The following is a 19,815-nucleotide window of genomic DNA, read 5'->3' as shown; positions in this document are numbered from 1 at the left end:
AGAGGTTCTTTTCTTTCAAATGTTTTGATTAGGGTTTCGTTGGTTGTGTTGTGTCTTGTGTTGCTCCTCAAACTTGGCATCACTTAGCCTTCAGCGTGAAAGGCTGATCCTATTGCCGAGGGGGGAAAAAAACGCTGGCGCGTTGCCAGGATTTGGAACAAGTGCGCCTCCCTTCACCGCTGTTGGGCTTATTCATTGTTAGGGGTTTGGGTTTGGCTGTTTTTAAAAAGGCAAGCCCGGTCTGAAGTTGATCAGTCGGCTCAGAAAACTTCTCAGAGGAGGAAAGTATCGGGATCGGCAAGTCCAGATTTTAGTGAACATAACTGCTTGCACATTGACCGAGCAATAGCCTACTTCTATCAAAAAGGAATGTTTTTTTAAGTAAATTCTTACTCTGCATTCTGCACAGATTCGACTTTAACAATTGGATGCTTTAAAACAAATACACAGCACTTAATTATTTTAAAGATCATTGCCTCTACTGACTTTGGATACGGACTTTTCCAAAGTTTCTGTTAATTGCTTCAAGAATCTGATGACCTGAAGCAAACAAAAGAATAAGAGTAATAATAATTCGCTCATCTGATCAGTTCGTTCATAATTCTTATCGGAGGTAATTCAAGTGACAAGAGAATATGATATTCAATATTTTTCTGCTGGTTACATTTTTCCTGGGTCTGTCCCGGTGCTTTGGCTCATACGTGCCCTGTGAGCCATGCGACCAGAAAGCGCTGTCTATGTGCCCACCGGTCCCTGTCGGTTGTCAGGTTGTGAAGGAACCAGGCTGCGGTTGCTGCCTGACCTGCGCCCTAGCCGAAGGTCAGGCGTGCGGTGTGTATACTGGAACATGTACACACGGGCTTCGGTGTCTGCCTCGGAACGGTGAAGAAAAGCCTCTTCACGCTCTTCTACACGGCAGAGGAGTCTGCACAAATGAAAAAGGATACAAACCACTTCATCCGCCAATAGGTAAGTTCTTGGCTCAGTCTACCAGGGAGAAAAGGCTACAATATTCGATTCCGTACACGTTAATTGCCCCGAATTAACAGTGGGAGCATAGATAGTCTTTCATTAAGATGACTCAAGAAGAGCTTTGAATGAATGTCAGTATTACACCAGATCAAACCAACAATTTCCGTTGCATGCACATCCATTTACCGGTTACCTTTGTCGTTTTTATTATTCGTTTCGATTTTGGCGTTGTTGTGTGCCGTTCACGCAGTCATAATAACTCATTTCTGGTATGAAAAGTCATGTGAATGTTGTATTGAAACATTGTTTCACATAGCTGAATGATGTGCATGCCTGGCGGTTGTTATGCTTACATCGAATCCAAATCGTGTCACTATGTCCGCACGTGTTCAGAACGGCAATGGTATGCAATTGTGGTGATTCCAAAGATGGCCTAAAACGACAGTTTAACTGCTCGAAAAGGGGGATGGGTAAATGAAAATTAAAATCAGCATTGAACAGCGCTGATTATGTTCTTTTTCTTCTATTTAAGATCCAAGTCCAAGCAAGAATAATTACGATTGTCTTGTGAAACGTATGGCTCATTTTCCCCACTCCTGTTCTCTGTCCTTCTATCTTGCGCCATAAAACTCGTATACTCTTACTTTGTTAGCAGTAAAATAAAAGAGTTTTGTGGATAGTCCTTGGTATGTTTGATATGACTTTTAAATTTTTTATAGTTACGTGTATATGAACTCGGAGAACTTCGGACTGTACACCACTCCGCTGAATGTGATATGAATGCCCTCTTTGGGGGAAGATTGCATACAGTTCCTGGTACAGATCTTGGCTAGTCTGAATTTAGGTTTATATCTGTGGGTGGTGTTGAGAGTCGGATTACTGTTCAAAGATTAAATCCGGGTGAGGGGGGGTGTGGGGGGGTTGAGTGTGGTTTGGATATGTGTGCTTGATTCACTCTAATACTGTATCAAGGAAAGCTTTTAATATTTGACTTCTTTTTTTTTCCATCATAATGCTTATGTTTTTCATGAATCCATTTATAGTGTTGGGTTATGGCATCTTTATAAGAGGCTCATTTCCAGTGCGCCTTCTCAGTGATGAAATACCCTACCCCCTCAAGCCCTTGAGGCAACATCAATCCATGAAACAGCATGAGAATGGAATTCATTCAGTTCCACAGGCATTGTTCCAAAAATAGAAGAGACAGTAGAACCTTTTTTTTTTTCCCTTTGGTGACAGAAAAAAACCCCCAAAACAAACAAAAACAATCAGACAGAAATACTTTGCCTTTGTCATGTAGTACTTCTCTCTCTCTCTCTCTCTCTCTCTCTCTCTCTCTCTCTCTCTCTCTCTCTCTCTCTCCCTCTCTCTCACACACACATACAAACACACACACACACCCACACACACGCACACATGCTTTGAAACCTGAAGTCTGTCTGTTTGAGTCTTGACTTCTGTGGAGCACAGTTGTAATTAGAGACTCTTTTCCCCCCTCTGCTATTGCGTTGGGCACATAGTCGCGCGACAGTGATTCAGCAGAATGCATCTGGAGGCGCTCCCCATACGCTGCTCAACAAACATGGGATGGATTTAGAGGAGGGCTTCTAGACCCCAGCGCTATTTAGTTTCAGCCTGGTTTTACCAGCTGGGCAGGCGAGCACAGAGAGAGGTTAAATGTCCTCAGCAGCTTTGAGACTGTGGGCTTCATTCTCCTGTCTCTTACTCACCCATTCCTGTGACCCACTAATAAAGGAGCTTCACAGTTTGACATATGAAACAGAGCAAGAGTTAAACTTGAGTGACTGAGAGGGGAAGAGGCTGGAACGAGGTGCTTGATGGCCGTGGGGGAAATTAAACAAATGCCTCAACGTGAGCAGCATCCCCAGGGACTGTTGGTGCTGGTGATTAATGCACCAGAGTTAGACTCAGCTCCGTCTGATCCCTGAGATGCCACGCTCACATGAACGTGGTACTTAGTAATAAAAGGCTATGGCTAACTGTCAAGATCATCACAAAACATTGTCTCAAGTGACAACAGGCCATGTAGCCGAGGTGGTCACTGCATACCAGAGCCTACTGGGCAAATGAATGAAGACTGGAAATAACCCTTTTGCATGGCAAATGCCATGAATTCCCCATCAGAATCTGAACTATTTGATCAAGCGGTTGTCAGTTCAGACTAAATATCATGGATACATCATCCAGAGATCTGTCCACAGATCTTTTTCCACATCAGTTCCACTGATTGTATGTAGTCCCTCAGGGCATAGATTTTCAGTCAAAGAACTCACATTGCAAATACTCAGCAGTGGAAGATGCCCAGTTTGCTTTTATTGAGGAGGGTGTGGACTACTGTACAAATGTCAGATGAGCCCTTTTGAACCGAGCCCTTGTGCATGGATTCAAAAGTATAAGATTGATTAGGCCTTTGAGCTGCAATGCTATTTTGTGTTGTTTTCTTTTCTTTTAAGTGGGGCAGAGCTCAGTAATGACTGCGAGGGCCATTTGAAGTTTGGGCACATAATGCACAATTTGGACCCTGGAGCATCTGAGCCTTGGAAGCAATGCCAACAGATATGACTTCATGGTGGAAGAGCTCTTGCCTCTCGGCTTGTGAAAGAGTCTTATGCAATGTATAAACAGACTGTCCCAATGCCAAGATACAAAAAAGATGATTACAGACCTCAGATCTAGTAAGCCTGACTCGCACATGAACAAGCATGTTGCGCTGTGTAAAGAAAACATCGATTTACCAACTGTCTGTGTGGGCCAAAAACCTCGTCTATTTTTTTTTTTCTTTTGTGTTGTAAACCAAAAAATATAAACGATTGTACCATGAGATGCACATTTCTTACCGTAAAAGACCAGCAGTGACTTAACCTGGATTCACATTTACGAATCTGGAGTAGGACATCAAGCACACATGAAAGAACCAGCTGCCCTCCAGTGAAACAGTGAAGAAACTATTTTGCAAGCCTGACTTATTTCTTCCAATAACGTTTAACTGCACTCTGCTTAGCGTGTATTTGTCATTGACACCTGGATGGCTTAGTGGCTTACAGCTGTGGAGAAAATCTGTACACACACACACACAGACTCACAGACACACACACACACACACACACACAGTAGTCTAATCTGTCAGGACCATGTGATTCTTGGGCTGTGACATCCTCATGCTGGGGTTTAAATGGGAGCATGTGTTTGGCTGAGTAAATCAGTTTGGACTCCAATGGATCCACCATTTACACTACCATACATTTGCCTCCGACTGATTTTCAGATCATGTGAGAAATTAAAACTGCTATGAGAAAGTAGGGGAAATTTTGGGGCATGTGGTTTTTGAGCTGAAGATGCTAGCCTGTTGAAATCTTTTAAGGCTCAAGGACGAACTGAGAGGGGGGGGGGGGACACACCGGTGTCGAGTTTCTCCACCGAGGGAGAACAAAAGGTGCCTGCTTTCTTTCCTGAGGCACTGAGGTTCAACTGTACTTAATACGTGTGCCTAAACGTTGAGTCCCAGCAAGTGGATTAAGGAGTCAGAACAAGCCAAAATAGTTGCCTTTGTGTAAGGAGTCCAGATAGCATCACACCCTGCAATTGTCTTAAGATGGTTCAGATCCTTGGAAAGACAGTGTCTGACTGTGTGGTTTTGAGAAAACCCAAACTCAGATGTGGGGTGAGACCTCAAACCAAAATTAGGTTTGCACAGGATAGCAGTGGCTTGTACCTCATCTCGATGTCTTTGAATGCCGTGGACAAGACGTACCTTCTGTGCTACAGATTCTGCAAGAGGACTGTTGTCACTTCCTGTGCCTGTTTTGGCAATGAATTACATTTTAGATAAACAGTTTGCTCCCAGCAGTCTCAATGGACATTCTGTTTGTCATTGCACCTTGAAATGCAGCCACAGGGTTCATAGCTGCAGGAGAAATTTTATGTCCTGAGCTTTGGGCCATCCTGCCCCAAAGCAAAGCATATACAAAGACTCCCTTTGTTCACCAGCAGATGCAGGCTGCTGTTGTACATATTGAGAAAAAAGCATGAGGCAGGAAACAATTGTATTGACCCAGCTGATATGATTTGGATTCATAGGGTTTATCAGACCTACTTGCTGACTGAGAAATTAAATCAACCAACCTAAAAAAAAAAAAAGGGAGCTGATTAACTTTTACCAGTTTGAAAAATAGACTTAGCATGACTAAGGCCAGCAAACTCAGCATGACTTTAACAAAAAAGAAAAAGAGAGAGAGAGAGAGAGAGAGAGAGAGAGAGAGAGAAAGGGTGATGATTGCTCATGCTGGTCTCAAATAAGATTAGTAGGCTGATGAGTTGCTTTTGCTTTGGTTCAAAAATGTAGCACCAGGCATGGTCGTTAGCAGTCAGACCGCAAGGCTATTACAGCCTGTTGCATGACAGTAGAGGTCATCTGATTGTTTTTATAATTTGGGTTTTCGTCCTCCATCAGTCACTGACAACATTTCACTCTTGCACCATCCACGCAGACACCTTGTTTACTGCTCTGCTGAAAAGCCTTTGGTTTCGTGGGTTTAAGACTGAATCACGTTTCTTTCCAGACACTGCCTCTGCAGCGACTCAGCCATCGCGCTCTCCTGCAACTGCATGATCGCACCATGGAATCCGTCCAAGCTTTAAATATTAAACAGTGGAATCTGGCTATAGGAGATATGGTTGGCCAGTAGCTTGAACAAAGCAATGAATGGAGTGAAAGACTAGTTCTCCTGGGCTATCGGTGTTCAAAACACTGTTTGTGTATGTGAACGTGCTCTTTGAGATGTTCTGCTTGAAGTTATTATGCTTTAAAAAAAAAAAAAAAAACAGCAACGTCAGAATCTAGCTCAGTCAGTACCTTACTACCGCAGTAAAAGCATATGGTACTGTGCAGCTAAAATAAGGTTATGTGAGCGTTTCAGAAACACCTCACTAGTGCTCCGTCCCCATTTGTTTGTTTATTTGTTTATTTCACAATCATCAGCCCAGAGGAGGGTACCAAACCAGAAAAGGAAAAAAAAACAAAAAACAAACCTGATAGACTGGCTCTCTTTATGAGCCCTGAGGATGTAAGAAACGTTGGATATTCATGAAGTATAATTGCCTGGCACATATGTTAATATTTAAAGTGAGCCATATCAGATGCACCTTCTTTGCCTGCTCAGTTTCTCTTGTCTTAATGAAAACTTTTTTTTTTTTGCAAGGCACAGGAGAGAGACAGAGACAGACACCAATACCTCTTAAGCTTTCGTTACAAAGCTTATTTTAATGGAGGGGCTGCACGTGATACCACTGGTTTGGCTTTGTTCCAATGACTTGGCTCTGTTTCAGATGTTAAACACAGACCAGCTAAGCCTCCTTTACAAGCTGGGGACCCTGAGCATGGAAAAAGTGAGTTTTGTCCCCGCATTGAAGAGTCTGGCTCAGAAAAGATGAATTGGGCGGTTTCCAAAAAAAAAAGAGAGAGAGAGAGAGAGAGAGAGGGAGAGATCGATTGTCTGCAAATGGGCTTTGGGTAGACTTTGTGCATTGTTGATTTTCAATCTGGGTGTATCCAGTCTGTATGTTCTTAACTTGCAAAACCAACCACAAGTTTGGAAAGCTCCATAAACATGTGTTGTAGCTCATGTCAGTTTATTCAGGTTGGACGGAGAACTGCTTGTTTTCCCTTAAGTTAACGAACTGACCACAGTCATACATACACTTTTCAGACCTGCACAAATCAGCACATGGCCATTTTTCTTACTTTTTTTTTTTTTTGCAAAGAGGCCATTCGTATGGATAAGAGATCCCGAGTGCTGTATCACAGGCAAAGCAGGCCAGCAGGGGAAATCTGGTCAGAAATTTTAGTCTACCAAGTCATGAGTCGCCAGATTCATTTCAAAGAAACAAGCACGGCTCTGATTGCAGCTTCAGAAGCCAGGAACCCAATTCCGGTAATCACCCCCCCCCCCCAATGTCCCCATGTCTGCAGTGTCAGACAGACTCTTTCAACAGCAGCGCGCTGATACAACCCTGTCCCCTTTCGGAGCAGTGTCAAACGCTTGAACAGGAGTGGTGCTGTAGCGTTAGTTAGTTAAATCATGTTTAATCATACTCTCACTGGTCTTATGATAGCACATGGTCATGCCCTCAACAATACTTGGCAAGCTACCAGGCCAGTGTTCGACCCTGACTGTCTGCTTATTGCCATTCTGTTGGATTTCCTTGCTGGATAAATATAACCACAGGCATCCACTGGCACTCGTGTGCATTCGTGGCCTGGCAGGTTCTGCAATACTCCCTGAGCTCACTTACTGTACAGGCAGGCTTGGAAATCTGGCACATATGTAAATTCTCTCAAAGCACCTCCTTCGAAGGTTCTTACATTCTGAGATTAAACATTTTAAGTCTTCTCTCTGATCTCATCCCTGGCTGATTATTCCATGAATCAGTGCTGTAATAAGTGTTGGTAAGAGAGCTGTTTTTCGGAAGGATACCTGTACTCCAGGATTTCTTGGTGCTAAAGGTGAGCTGACTTAAGATATCACAAAAAGAGTTTCTCCTTTAGATATCATAAACTGTTATAAGCGTGGGAAACGTCTGTTAAGCATGACTAAGACTTCGTGGAAACACATACCTAAAATCCCATTAACCTGTGTGATTTAAAGTAATCTGGTATTGCTTATTGTTTAATCACTGTTCATCTCTTAAACGGTTTGTGTAAACACAGACAGTTTCCATTCAGCCTTGGATTTGTCCACCTCAGTCAAAAGTGTGTGGTTTCCATGGTACCATGGTTACTGTGGCTTCAAAGGATCCAAGTATGGCTTAGAACAGTGAGGAGAGTTGTGAATGCCAGCCTCTGTTTGCCATGACAAAAGATATGTGGGTAGACAAGATTTCTCGAAATCAACAGATTTACAACTAAAATACGAAGCAGAATTGATATCTTTTCAATATGAGATTATTATAAATATTCATCAAAAAAAGGCACAAACACCCTTTTGTGTTGGACATAAAACAGGAAGTGAAGACTGGATTGGAAATGCAGCCTCTTTTCTTTTTCTTTTCTTTTTTTTTTTTTTGGGGTGAAATCAAGCACTGTCCTTGTTTAAGTTTCGGGGGGGGGGGGGGGGGGGGGGGGTTGCATTTGTATAGGTTGGGGGCAGGGCAGAGCCATCAGCTGTTGATTCTGCTCACCCTCTGTAAACAAATGCAAAGGAAACATTTGGTGGGAAAACAGTTGCTTGCATGTTTATTTTCAGACTCTAATTAAGTACTTGGAAATACAAATATACAAAGGCTCCTATAGAAAACACACACACACACACACACAAACCTGGTCATTATGTGTAGCTGATGTCAATTTTCTTTTTTTTTTTTTTTTTAATGACCGAATCTATTTTCTGTCTTAGAGCTTTATGTTGAAATTGTAATTCCTCAGACGAACGTTAAAGTAAGAGGACATCACGCTCATTTCATCACAATCTCTCTGTGTGGCGCAGATCGGGAATCAAAAGAGCACGATGAGGCGGCGAAGACGGACGCGGCCGAGGATTCGCTGCCGCAGGCCAAAGTTCCGCTCTACCCCAAACAAGACCAGATCAACAGCAGGAAGGTCCACGCCCTGCGCAAGGACAGGATGAAGCAGCAGGAGAAACTGCGATCTGTCGGACAGATGGACTACTCCCCGATCCCCATCGACAAGCATGAGCCTGAGTTTGTAAGTTCAACCACGCGCTGGTTCCACTGAGAACTCGTACGCTGACAATGCAGTGAGCTCTTACACTACTGAGAACCCGTACGCTGACAATGCAGTGAGCTCTTACACTACTGAGAACCCGTACGCTGACAATGCTCTTACACTACTGTGCTACGCGAAATGGGAGAATGATAATGTGTCTTTGGTGTTGTGGGGGGCACAGGGTCCCTGCAGGAGGAAGCTGGATGGGATCATTCAGGGGATGAAGGACACTTCCCGAGTTATGGCTCTCTCTCTGTACCTCCCAAACTGTGACAGGAAAGGCTTCTTCAAACGCAAGCAGGTGAGTGCTCTGTCACTCTAGTCACACACACACACACACACACATATACTTGCACGCGCACACACACACACATACACACACACACACACACACACACACACACACACACACACACACACACTCAGGCAGAAGTGTGAGAAAGGAAGGGATGGTGGGTTCAAAGAATGCCTTTTCATGTGGTTGGGGCAATCCCGTAATGCCGTGCTTGGTAACGTGTAATTTTCTGTAGCAGTCAGTCATATGACCCTTATCCTCTGGCCCCCTATAGTGCAAGCCTTCCCGTGGGCGGAAGCGGGGAATCTGCTGGTGTGTGGATAAGTACGGCGTGCAGCTGCCCGGCACTGACTACAGCGGCGGGAACATCCAGTGCAAGGACCTGGAGAGCGGCAACAACAACGAGTGAGAAGCACCCTCCCCTGATCACCTGACCCGGTCACCTGACCCAGGGCCCGCCCCCTCCTTCTTTTCTTCCCACCTGTCCACCCGCCAGTCACTTTGAGATTTTGATGTGAAAAGGAACACACACACAAGAAAAAAGAAAAAAAAGAGACAGAGAGAAAGAGAGAGAGAGAGAGAGAGAGAGAGAGAGGGAAAAAAAACTCAATCAGACATGTCAAAGCTGAAAAAATACCACAAGAATCTTTTTGACTGGGTGCTCATCTCTTTCTTATGGGACTTAGCAAAAGCCAGAGGTTCTCCAGAGAAGCCTCGTGTAAAAATGCTGGGTCCCAGAAAACAATTTTTAAAAATATATACATGCAATTATATATTTTTATAGAAACTGGGGTCTGAACAGCATAATGTTTAAAGTTGACAGGAAATGAAAGCGAGTATATGGCATGTTGATTTTTAACAGGGCTATCTAGGTCTTTCACATCTGTTGATATTGGAATGTCAGAGGAGAGAGATAGCAGGATCTGGTAGTATTGGAAGAACCATTTGGTGTTTTTTTGTTTATTATTTGTTCTCCAAAAGAGAAAAAAAAAAAGAAAAAAAATGGAAATAGGAGAAGGTAGGGATTTGCAGTCATCTCTATCTGGGTATTTGGTCCTAAGCACTTACTCATAGCGGAACCTGCTTGGAAACGTGTAACTTCACCAAGTTCAGTGTATATGTCTGTGTGTGCATGCGTATGTGTGTGTGTGTGTGTATGTGTGTGAAAGATGAATATAGAGCGAGTCTTTACAAAAGAATGTCCATTTTCCTCTTTTTGACTGTTGCATGCTTTTCCCCCTGGCCTGCACTTGAAGTAGATTTTAGATTGAATCTCTCACACATGCCTGCCCTCAGCCAATTTCTGTAAGCAGCACGTTTACAAAAAAAAAAAAAAAAAAAAGAAGAGAAAAAAAAAGAAAGAAAGAAAGAAAAACAATGAAATGCGATCAGACAGACCTGTTGAGGTGGCTCCGTGACTCTGTAGTTAAGCTATTGAAGCCGACTGCGTCTCTATACACAGACCCCGTCATGCTGAGAGACACAAATCAACAGTGGACATTGCTCCACATAACAAACGGAGGAGTCTTCCATGTTTGCAGATCCTGACCTGTAGATGTAGTACAGAAAAGAGTTTAGAGCTCTTTTAACACAAACCACCTGATTCTAAATTCCTTTAGCGTGGTCAAAGCTTTTGATGTCTTATGCCGAATTACACGCGTGACACATCTGCTAGCACATTTGACACTAAGTTCTCAGTGGTGATGGTGTACGAAATGCAGAAGATGTTCAGATGGTCACCTTTGAGGAAAGTAGCTCGTTTGTTTGTGTTGTTTTTCTTTCTTCTTCAGTGAAGTAACGACTGCCCTTTGATGAGCCATGTTCCTTAACCAAGTGGTTTCCTTACACTTTTAACCTTAGGTCTTACCTTGGTATGATTTCTTTAACTATAGATTAATGAATGTTTTGACAAACAACTGCAGAGAAATCTTGCTTGGAGAAAGAACTGATTAGTTTCCAGTCAATATGCCTACTTCCATCCAAGCTGTCCACCCATCCATTCAACCTATAATCAGACTTCACTGATTCTCCTATAAACATGCCTTTCATAGACTTTAAATTCCCTCCAAAATGTTTTAACAAAACGTCACATTTCTGAATATCATTTCAAGAGCATTGTTTAGTTCTATTGTATTTTTTTTTCTTTTTTTTTTAACAACGGCACGTTTGCTACAGGGTGATTTGATGCGTAGTTTTATGTAAGTCTGTGTGTGAGTTTTAGTGCCTTTCAACATGCAAATACATTTGAATAGTGATGTGAATGTTACACAGTGGCCAAGGGGGATGACAACCTGCTATCCATCCTTTTTTTTTTTTTTTTTTTTCCAACTGACAAGGGACCTCAGTCAAGTTCAGTGAAATGTAAAGAGTACTATACTGAGAGCCACAAGTATTGTTCAAACAGCTGTCTGCTTTTACACTGCCCGTCTCTCCCGAGGGCCTAAGGCAAAGACACAGGGGCAACTTCCATCACAAGCAGCTTCGAGTTGCAGGCACACCTCTGTCTCTCTTTTCATTTTTATTTGTATTTTTGTTTTTGTTTTGTTCATTACGAATAAGCTGAATATTGAATTTTGACAGTGACTGCAAATGTATGTAATTTAAGTCATTTTTCAATCAAACTACGTGCATCAAACAGGGATATTCACCAAGGCCGCGATGCTCCACCTCCTGATAGTGTTGCTGCTGTCAGCGGAGACTAAGACAAGTTATTGCCTGCCACAGTGGACATGCTTACATTTCCCATTGGAAAACGCCCCAGTGATCAGAATTTACTCATGGGAGGGGGCCATCCAGAGTCAGTGTACAGAGATTGGCCATCAACTTTGCTTTGAGAACTACCCTATCTCTCAGTTTCACGCTAGAACAAGTTAAAAAAAGAGAAAAAAAAAAAGAAAGAAAAAAAAGGTTTTGTATTTCTCTCTTTGTCAGACAATGAATCACAGGTCCACAGAATGTATCGATGGAATGTCATAAAGGAAAGATGACAATGTGGGTGAGGTTTTCGAGGTTGTTTTTATTGTTTTTTTTTTCAAAATTGTGATAAACTCAATTGTACAAATAGCCTTTAACGCAGCAAAGGGTCAACCCACTGTGTCCATCTGATTTAGCTGTGGGCCTTATTTATCCACGCAATGTGCTCCCTTCCCACTGAAAATGAAAAGAAAAAGAAAAAAAAAAAAAAAAGCAGCTTGCACTTATATACGTACAACATTTCTTTTGCCACGTGACAACTTTCTTTCTGTAAGGCCGTCACAAACCAAAAAAAACCAAACAAACAAAAAATAAACGACAACAACAGAAAAAAAAAAAGATTGACCTCCATGTCCACTAAAGGAGCAGGGGCAGGCCTGTAGCCTGGCACTCTGCCTGAGTATGTATGACACAGGCTGCCTGGAACAAGCCTAAGACCCAGACTCACACACAGTACGGGATACCAGTACCATACATAGCTACCAGTTACAGTCAGACTTCCGTCTGCTCATCCGCAGCCTGACAGGTACACAATGTGTACCACTCCGGGGAGAAGGAGAGAGGGTGAGAGTTCTGGGCGGTGATCTTGCGCAGGACCTCACGCCCCCTCCCCCTTTTTAAGCGAGGGGGGGGTGGGGGATCATACACCACAAACACACACACAGTAGATACCGGTAGCAGGATAGGTTACAGGAGTTCTCAGGTTCTGAGTGGCAGAGATGAACAGTGAGCAGAGAACGGCCAGACAGACCTCTGAGTGATTTTCCACAAAGGTCATCAAAGGCTTCATTTGGAGAGAGGACAGACAAAACAGGGCGCGATGTCTTACACAGTCCCCTGCTACAAAAAAAAAAAAAAAAAAAAAAATTAAAAATTGGTGGTGCTTTCTTGCAAATATCAAAACCAATTTTTTTTTGTACAGAGAATTAAAAACAATGTGACGATCTCAGCGGCCAAGGATGCCTCAGTTGAGATGGAAAAGCCATTCCATCACCTCAGTGTGACCTTTGCCACCCAGCTGTTTCAATGGACAGCATAAAGAATGTGAATTTAAGGCTTTTGATTGAACGGGTGGCAATGAACTCAATCTCGTTTGTGTTTTTCGTGAGAAACGGAAAAGGGAAGGACTGAGCTGAACTCTGCATGCTGATTTTCCTCCTCTGTGTCTCTCTCAGAGCCTGAGTCTCCTGCCTGGTCAAACTAATGTAATAACCATAGATCAACAGTCTTCAGTACTAGAGCAGTCATGTCAGCTTCTCATTCTCTCTTTTTTCCTGAATGCATAACGAACTTTTTGTTTTTTTAGTGGACAAGAAAAGACTTGATGATTGATCACCTTGACGTGTGGTGTTAACCAGCATGTGATTAAGACCCACTTGTGGCAGGAGAACGTGAAAATGTTCAGCATTTGGAACTCTTAATAAAAAAAAACAAACAAAAAAAACAAACAAACAAATAAAAAAACAAAAAAAAAAAAAAGAAAGAAAAAAATCTCAAATTATTAAAGAAAGTGAATATCACTGTGTAATATTTATTCAACTTGTAATTTATGTACTCTTTTAACCTTTGTCTTTTTTTGTTATGACAAAGCATTTATTTAAATAAAGTTATGTATTCATTTAAGCACTCTCATTCGTCATTTATTTAAATAAAGTTATGTAATCTAGATTCTCATTTTGGAGTCAGTCATGTACTTTGACTTGTTTGTCCAGTTAAGTTACCGCCTTTTTTTTTATGCAAAATTTGCACAAGAACAGTAACTATGAGTCAGAGAGAAAGAAATTAAACCTTAACAAGTAAGCGTTCATTCTCTAGGACTACACATTCAAACAAATTCAAATCATTGCTGAACTGATAAAACGAGACCGCTCTTGGTTTTCCTGATTTACACACACAGCCAGTAAACGGGCTCCATGCAAATGAAAGCCAAGGTGTCATGGTAACAGTGCAGTACCATACTGGTGATGACTGGAGCCTCTGAGAGTGACGGGAGCTGGTGTGTCCTAGGACAAACTGGGCGATACTGGAGCACGCTCTTGTACGTCACGATGGAAAACGTAACTGTCACGGCCTGACTGATCCGCTTTGGACATTCCTCAGTTCACTTCATCTTTCACACCATTGCCAAAACATTTATTGAAAGCAGAGATATGTAATGTGTGGCTAGCTCGCAAAGTTATGACACGGTTCATGATATTATACAAAAGTTTTATGCCAAAATATGAGCAGATTAAGATTTTGGAAAGCACCGTTTTTTTGTAAACGCAGCAGAAAGCCAATATGGAGATTAGCCCAAAGGAACTGAATGTTAGAGGATATGGGCTTATTTTGGGGTGGGGGGTGGGGGGGCAGGGGCGGGGGGGCTTATTACATTAAAGACCTGCCCAGGGGCTAGTCACCTGGTTTTCAGCAGAAGTCAAAGAGACTGCACAGGACCAAGGAAGTCATTTAGCGCGGGTTTGAAGTTCAAGGGAGAACTCTGACCGACACGAGGTACTAACGCCACATTCAAATTACGGAGGAAGGCCGCAGCACTGATAGATCACGCAGAACCATGTCATGGAAATCTATCACGGAACAACGCAGCGCATTTGGAAAACCGCAACGTTAAGAACCCTGGAATTCCACTGGGTCCCTCTCTCTTATTTTCTGTCTTTTAAAAAAGAAATAAAAAAAAAGAAATCCAAGGGGCCTGAATTAAAACATGGACTGTTAATGAGAGTAAAGTACTGGATTCACCATAGACAGGACAGCAGTGGCCTCTCTCATTCAGGCCAGGCCACAGCTGGTTTAATAGAATATGTCATAAGTGCAGGAGGTACGAGGTGGTTTTTGAGTATAACAATATGAATTGAGTGGGCGTTCATTCACACACACACACACACACACACGCGCGCGCGCATACACGCACACAAACACACACACTCACACACGCACACACATCCACATCCACATCCACGTACGCACACCCACACACAGACACACACACGTACACACACACATACACGCACAAAATTCTAGATCAAGGACAGGAAAACAGAGCAGACCCATGGGACGAACATGTGTAGGGGATTTGATTTGTGAGGCTGTGAACATGACAATTACTATTGCCTTCAAAGAAACTGACAACTGCACTTTAGACTTCAAAGCATTCATGCTCATTTTATTACTTAATTAGCTCAACAACTATGGATGGCTACATCTAATCACAACGCAGGCCTCTCCACGCCACACAGCCCCGCAAGCAAGATAGTCTGCTTTAGAATTTCATCCTCCACTGAAAGCCTGAAAGAGGCATTATCAGCACTCGCTCCTCTGCTGCAGGGAGCTTTCTGTAAACACCGTGACTTCACCCTGAGAAAAAGACTGACAAAACTAGTGTGAACTTGGAAAAAACAAGAGCGACTGCGGCTTGGGGGAGATCTTTTTCAAACATCCTGTCATGTTACAACACACTCCCGGGCAGAGAATCTGTTAGCTCAGCAATCATACAGATCCAAACCAAGAGGTATCAATCAGCTAAAGGAGAGAGGTAACACTGACATCATCTCAGCTCACAATTAACTTTCTCCTTATATATACATACACACACACACACACACATACATACATACATACATACATACATACATACATACATACATACATACATACATACATACATATATATATATATATATATATATATATATATATATATATATATATATATATATATATATATATATATATATATATATATATAGTATATATATAGTATATACAGTATATATGTAACACACACACACGTAGTTTATAGCTGCATGTAGTTTATAGCTGCAGTGTTTGTAGTTATATACTTTTAGAGGTTATAGATAAAATAATCATGAATGTATGACCAGAACTAACCTATATGTCAGAACTTATGTATATACATAATACATACACACAGCGAAAAAGAAAAACGAAACGGGAACTAAAACGATAATGAAACATTTCACCTCTGGGTCGTCTCCTCCTTCATTAACATAAATAGTAATGGCAATAACAAAGAAAGAGAAGTGAGTCAGAGATCTGAGTGGTAATATATGTTTAATCATACTTCAGATTATTACAGGACTTTTAAAATGCAAAATAACTGCATTCGCTTACATGTATAGCTTCCTCTCTCTCTCTCTCTCTCTCTTTCTCTCTCTCTCTCTGTCTGTCTGTCTCTCTCTCTCTCTCTCACTCTCTCTCTCTGTCTGTCTCTAACACAATCATTTCTACTCTTATCCATTATAAATCCGATGAGAGACGCTCTGTGGTACATGCTGAGTTTCACCTCCTCAGGTGAAGAGGATTATCCAGCGTGGCTGTGCCTGCCCATGACTGAAACATGCAGTGGAACAAAAAGAGAGAGAGGGGTGGCCAACGCTGGCACAACACAGAGTCTTTTCATTTGTCCAAGAAATTCCCCCTGTCACTTCTTTGAGACTCTCCAAAAACAGAGACTACGTCTGACGGTTTTACACTGCAGCAGATGGTAAACACTGCTTTCCTCCGTCCTTCTCGTTCCAGATGCGCACGCACATGCACGTATGCAGACACACACACACTCGCACACATACACACACGCACGCACTTTTCCAACTTCTTCTAGCTCACTCTGCCAAATCAATATGTTTAAAAACCCACAGGGACTGGTTTTGCTTTGTCTTGAAACTAGGCCAGACTCAGAGTACCGGAACATTGACAGTATAACCACAGGCAAGACAGAGTTCTATCAAAGAAAAAAAAAACCACCCAAACTGCACCCACACAGCCAAGGCGTCAGTCACCGACATACTCTTTACCAGAATCACACACCGAGATAAAGCCTCCAGTGTAGGCTACAGGCTAAAAAAGAAAAAAAGAAAAAGAGAGAGAGAGAGAGAGAAAATGAAAGCATGATATACGACTTAGATGTAGTAATACCTTATTAGTTGTGACTACTGTGTATCTGAGAGGTGGGTGCAGTCGTGCACCTTGAGCTGATATGCAGAAACAGGTCAATAGGCCCATCCAGCAGAATTCATGGATGCTGTTCTTTAGGAAGCTTGTTTCTGGTTAGCCAGAGATTTGAGTTGCAGATCAGTACAAAGTTCAAACTAATGTGTTCTTTAATTACTGAAATAAAAAAAAAGTGTGTCTATGAGTTTCATATGCTTATCTCATAAACTTAGCCAGTAGGCGATTTGTTATGTTTTAACAGGGGGGATGGCCCAATGGTCACTGACACCACTCTACAGAGTATATAGGGGGATGTATTTTGGTCATTTTGCTACCAAGGGGGATGGCATCCCCCCTCATCCCCCTACAAACTGCCTACTGAACCTATCCATACAACTGCAGTCTGACACCAAACGATATCTACAAATCCTTAAGACAGAAAAACCTGACAACAATGTGCATCTCTACTTACAAATCACTGCCCAAATCTTCATAAATCATGGGCACAGAAGACATATGTTTACTTTTTGTTTGTTTTTACATTTTGTAGTTTTAATTATAGGAACTTATGAATAAACCAGTTGTCATTGTCAGCCTAGCACCCCCCATCTATACCCCTGTCAGGATGGGAGTAGTCACCACTGAGCTCCCCATCATCCCTCCCCCCACACTCAGACACCACGGAACCGTGACCTCGCTCCCAACCAAAAACACTGCCCTGCATCTGACAACCAGGCTCAACATGTGTAAGGAAAGATGGAAAAGAAAGAGAGAGAGAGAGAGAGGTAAACAGAGAAAGGGTGAGACAGGTTTCTGTTAACACAGAAAAACAGAGAACAGAGAGGTAGTGAACATGTCCAGTAGAGATAAAGGAATGCTTTGGCTATTCTGGGATAAATAAATGAGAAAATAGATTGGTATTTGGGTAACAGTCCTTGTGTTTATTTTGTTTTTATAAAATGGACGTTGGAGTATTAGTGAGTTCACAGTACAACATACTGTATTTTTTTTTTTTTTTTTATTGAGACTCCAAACTGAAAGGATGAATAAATAGAGACGGTGTTTTCTCTGAACTTAAACAGCTGTGCTCTTGTTGAAAAAGAGACTGGGCTTCCTGGAATACCAGTACAACCAGATGCAGTCACATGAGTAAAAGAATCTTTCTCTCTCTCTCTCTCTCTCTCTCTCTCTCCCTCTCTCCCTCTCTCCCTCTCTCCCTCTCTCTCTCTCTCTCTCTCTCTCTCTCTCTCTCTCTCTCTCTCTCTCTCTCTCTCCCTCTCTCTCTCTCTCCCTCTCTTCCTCTCTCTCTCTGTCAGGGGTTCTGAGAGGAGACATAGGAGGAAAAGACAATGTCATTTACACTTTATGAATTTGATCTTACTGTTACCTGTATTGAGAAAAGTGGGGGTTACATAATCTGTCCTTCTCTTGCCTTAGCAGCCATGTGCCATGGACACGCTTAAAGTTTCCACTTACTGGATGACAATGCAGACCCAACTACTTAAACCAGGACTACACATGTGTTTTAAATGGACACTAACACCATACGACAGCAAGCATTCTTAAACTTCCTTTAACACTGATTGTCTCTCTAACTCTGAAACAAAGCAGGGTCGGAGTCAGAGCCTCCTTCTATTTCTGAAAGGGCGTCGGGGGTTCCGTCTCTGGTCCTACGCGGTACTGGCTGCAGTTCGGGTCCCCGCGTACTTTGGGGGAAGACGGGATCTGGATGCCAGTGTGGGGGTCGACGCACCAACACTCACCCCTCTGACCGTGGGTGGAAATATGACACTAGAACAGAAGAAAGGAGTGGGGGGGGGTATGGGGTATTGGGAGGGGGGAGAGGGTTTTGGAAGGTTAATGAAGCACGTGGTACAGTCATCAGAGCGGATGGATGTGAATGGGGGCGGGGCTTAACTCCAACAACAAGCATCCCGGGCCTGATTGGTCACAGCATGTCTCGCCGAACCCCTGCCGAGGACTCCCAAAATGAGGTCATAATTGAACTGGACATGGCTTACGCTAGGACCAAAATAGGCAAAAAAAAACTTTCAATTTTTTCCTTCGATGAGAAAGAACAAAAACTGACAGTTGCGAGAGGAACAAGATGATAACAAAAACAATGAAGTGTGTTGAGGTACAGTGTTTTGAGTCCTGGGAAAACAGCTTTCACATCAAAACAATGTACTCAGCCCCCCCCCCCCTCTCCGGGGGAGGGGGGAGGGAACACAAGAGCCTGTCCTTGTTTTACCTACAGGGCTTACTTTCAGCATACAGATAGGTCCATATCACTGTTTTGACGTGCAGTGAAAAGAAAGTGGTTTTAACATCAAGGGCATGTAAGTGGGGGAAAGTGTAGAAAAATAATCATAGTGAAGTACTGTTTTAACTTTATAGAGCAAAAAAAAAACCCTCCCACAGGCTCTCCACAGTCAGTCTGCAAACATTTTTATTACCTAGTAACTCACTGCTTTCAGATACTGTCACCCTGGCCTTTGACAAAATGCCAATTCCTTGTTGAGTGTGGGAGTGTTTTTTTTTTGTTTTTTTTGTTCTGACTGTTTTGCAGTGAGTTCTAATCTCTGTGTCCTTCTGCCGTGTCTCTGGGTTTGGCTGTGCCAGCGGAAGAGACCTGAGGGGGAGCTTTTTGCCTCATGCTTCACTTACTGTTCCAGTGACCAACAACGACAACAACAACAACAACAACAACGACAACAGCAACAACAACAATAATTGTTATACTATTACTACTACTACAACTACTACTAATGAACAGCTTTGATTTAAACAGGGTACTCTCTGTGGATCAAACTGAGCTCTTTTCCTGACAAACTGAGCCAACTTGGCTCATACTGTACGGTTTATCCTTTTCCTTTTAGGCAAT

At 42.5% G+C, this 19,815-nt stretch overlaps 2 protein-coding genes across 3 annotated transcripts in view; one reads left to right on the top strand and one right to left on the bottom strand.

The window, feature by feature from the left end:
• Positions 1-270: 270 nt before the first annotated feature.
• Positions 271-12,229, top strand: igfbp5b (insulin-like growth factor binding protein 5b). 2 transcript variants are annotated; one of them, XM_030785826.1, is made up of 4 exons: positions 271-969; positions 8,475-8,692; positions 8,895-9,014; positions 9,283-12,229. In XM_030785826.1, exons 1-4 carry the CDS (start codon positions 636-638, stop codon positions 9,415-9,417), a joined length of 807 nt encoding a protein of 268 aa, XP_030641686.1. In that variant the 5' UTR covers positions 271-635; the 3' UTR covers positions 9,418-12,229. The 2 variants fall into 2 exon arrangements, with proteins under 2 accessions (XP_030641686.1, XP_030641685.1); XM_030785825.1 differs by having other exon boundaries at positions 8,886-9,014.
• Positions 12,230-18,170: 5,941 nt separating this feature from the next.
• The window catches only part of igfbp2b (insulin-like growth factor binding protein 2b), a 16,986-nt gene continuing 15,341 nt past the window's right edge, over positions 18,171-19,815 (bottom strand). The window contains exon 4 of the mRNA XM_030785827.1: positions 18,171-18,722. Coding sequence (XP_030641687.1) covers positions 18,564-18,722 — 159 coding nt within the window. The 3' untranslated portion in view covers positions 18,171-18,563. The remainder of the gene's footprint in view (positions 18,723-19,815) is intronic.

The sequence above is a fragment of the Chanos chanos genome, chromosome 10 (assembly GCF_902362185.1).
Source record: "Chanos chanos chromosome 10, fChaCha1.1, whole genome shotgun sequence".
In the NCBI taxonomy this organism is placed as follows: domain Eukaryota; kingdom Metazoa; phylum Chordata; class Actinopteri; order Gonorynchiformes; family Chanidae; genus Chanos; species Chanos chanos.
Note: the sequence above shows the minus strand (reverse complement) of the source record. Positions and strands in the feature narration are given on the sequence as shown.

What these genes read in the sequence shown, in the direction of transcription:
- igfbp5b (XM_030785825.1), top strand. Translation starts at nt 636, where the DNA reads ATGATATTCAATATTTTTCTGCTGGTTACATTTTTCCTGGGTCTGTCC. An exon ending in ACAAGCATGAGCCTGAGTTT is followed by an intron (nt 8,693 to 8,885) that starts GTAAGTTCAACC and finishes TTGGTGTTGTGG; the next exon opens with GGGGCACAGGGTCCCTGCAG. An exon ending in GCTTCTTCAAACGCAAGCAG is followed by an intron (nt 9,015 to 9,282) that starts GTGAGTGCTCTG and finishes GGCCCCCTATAG; the next exon opens with TGCAAGCCTTCCCGTGGGCG.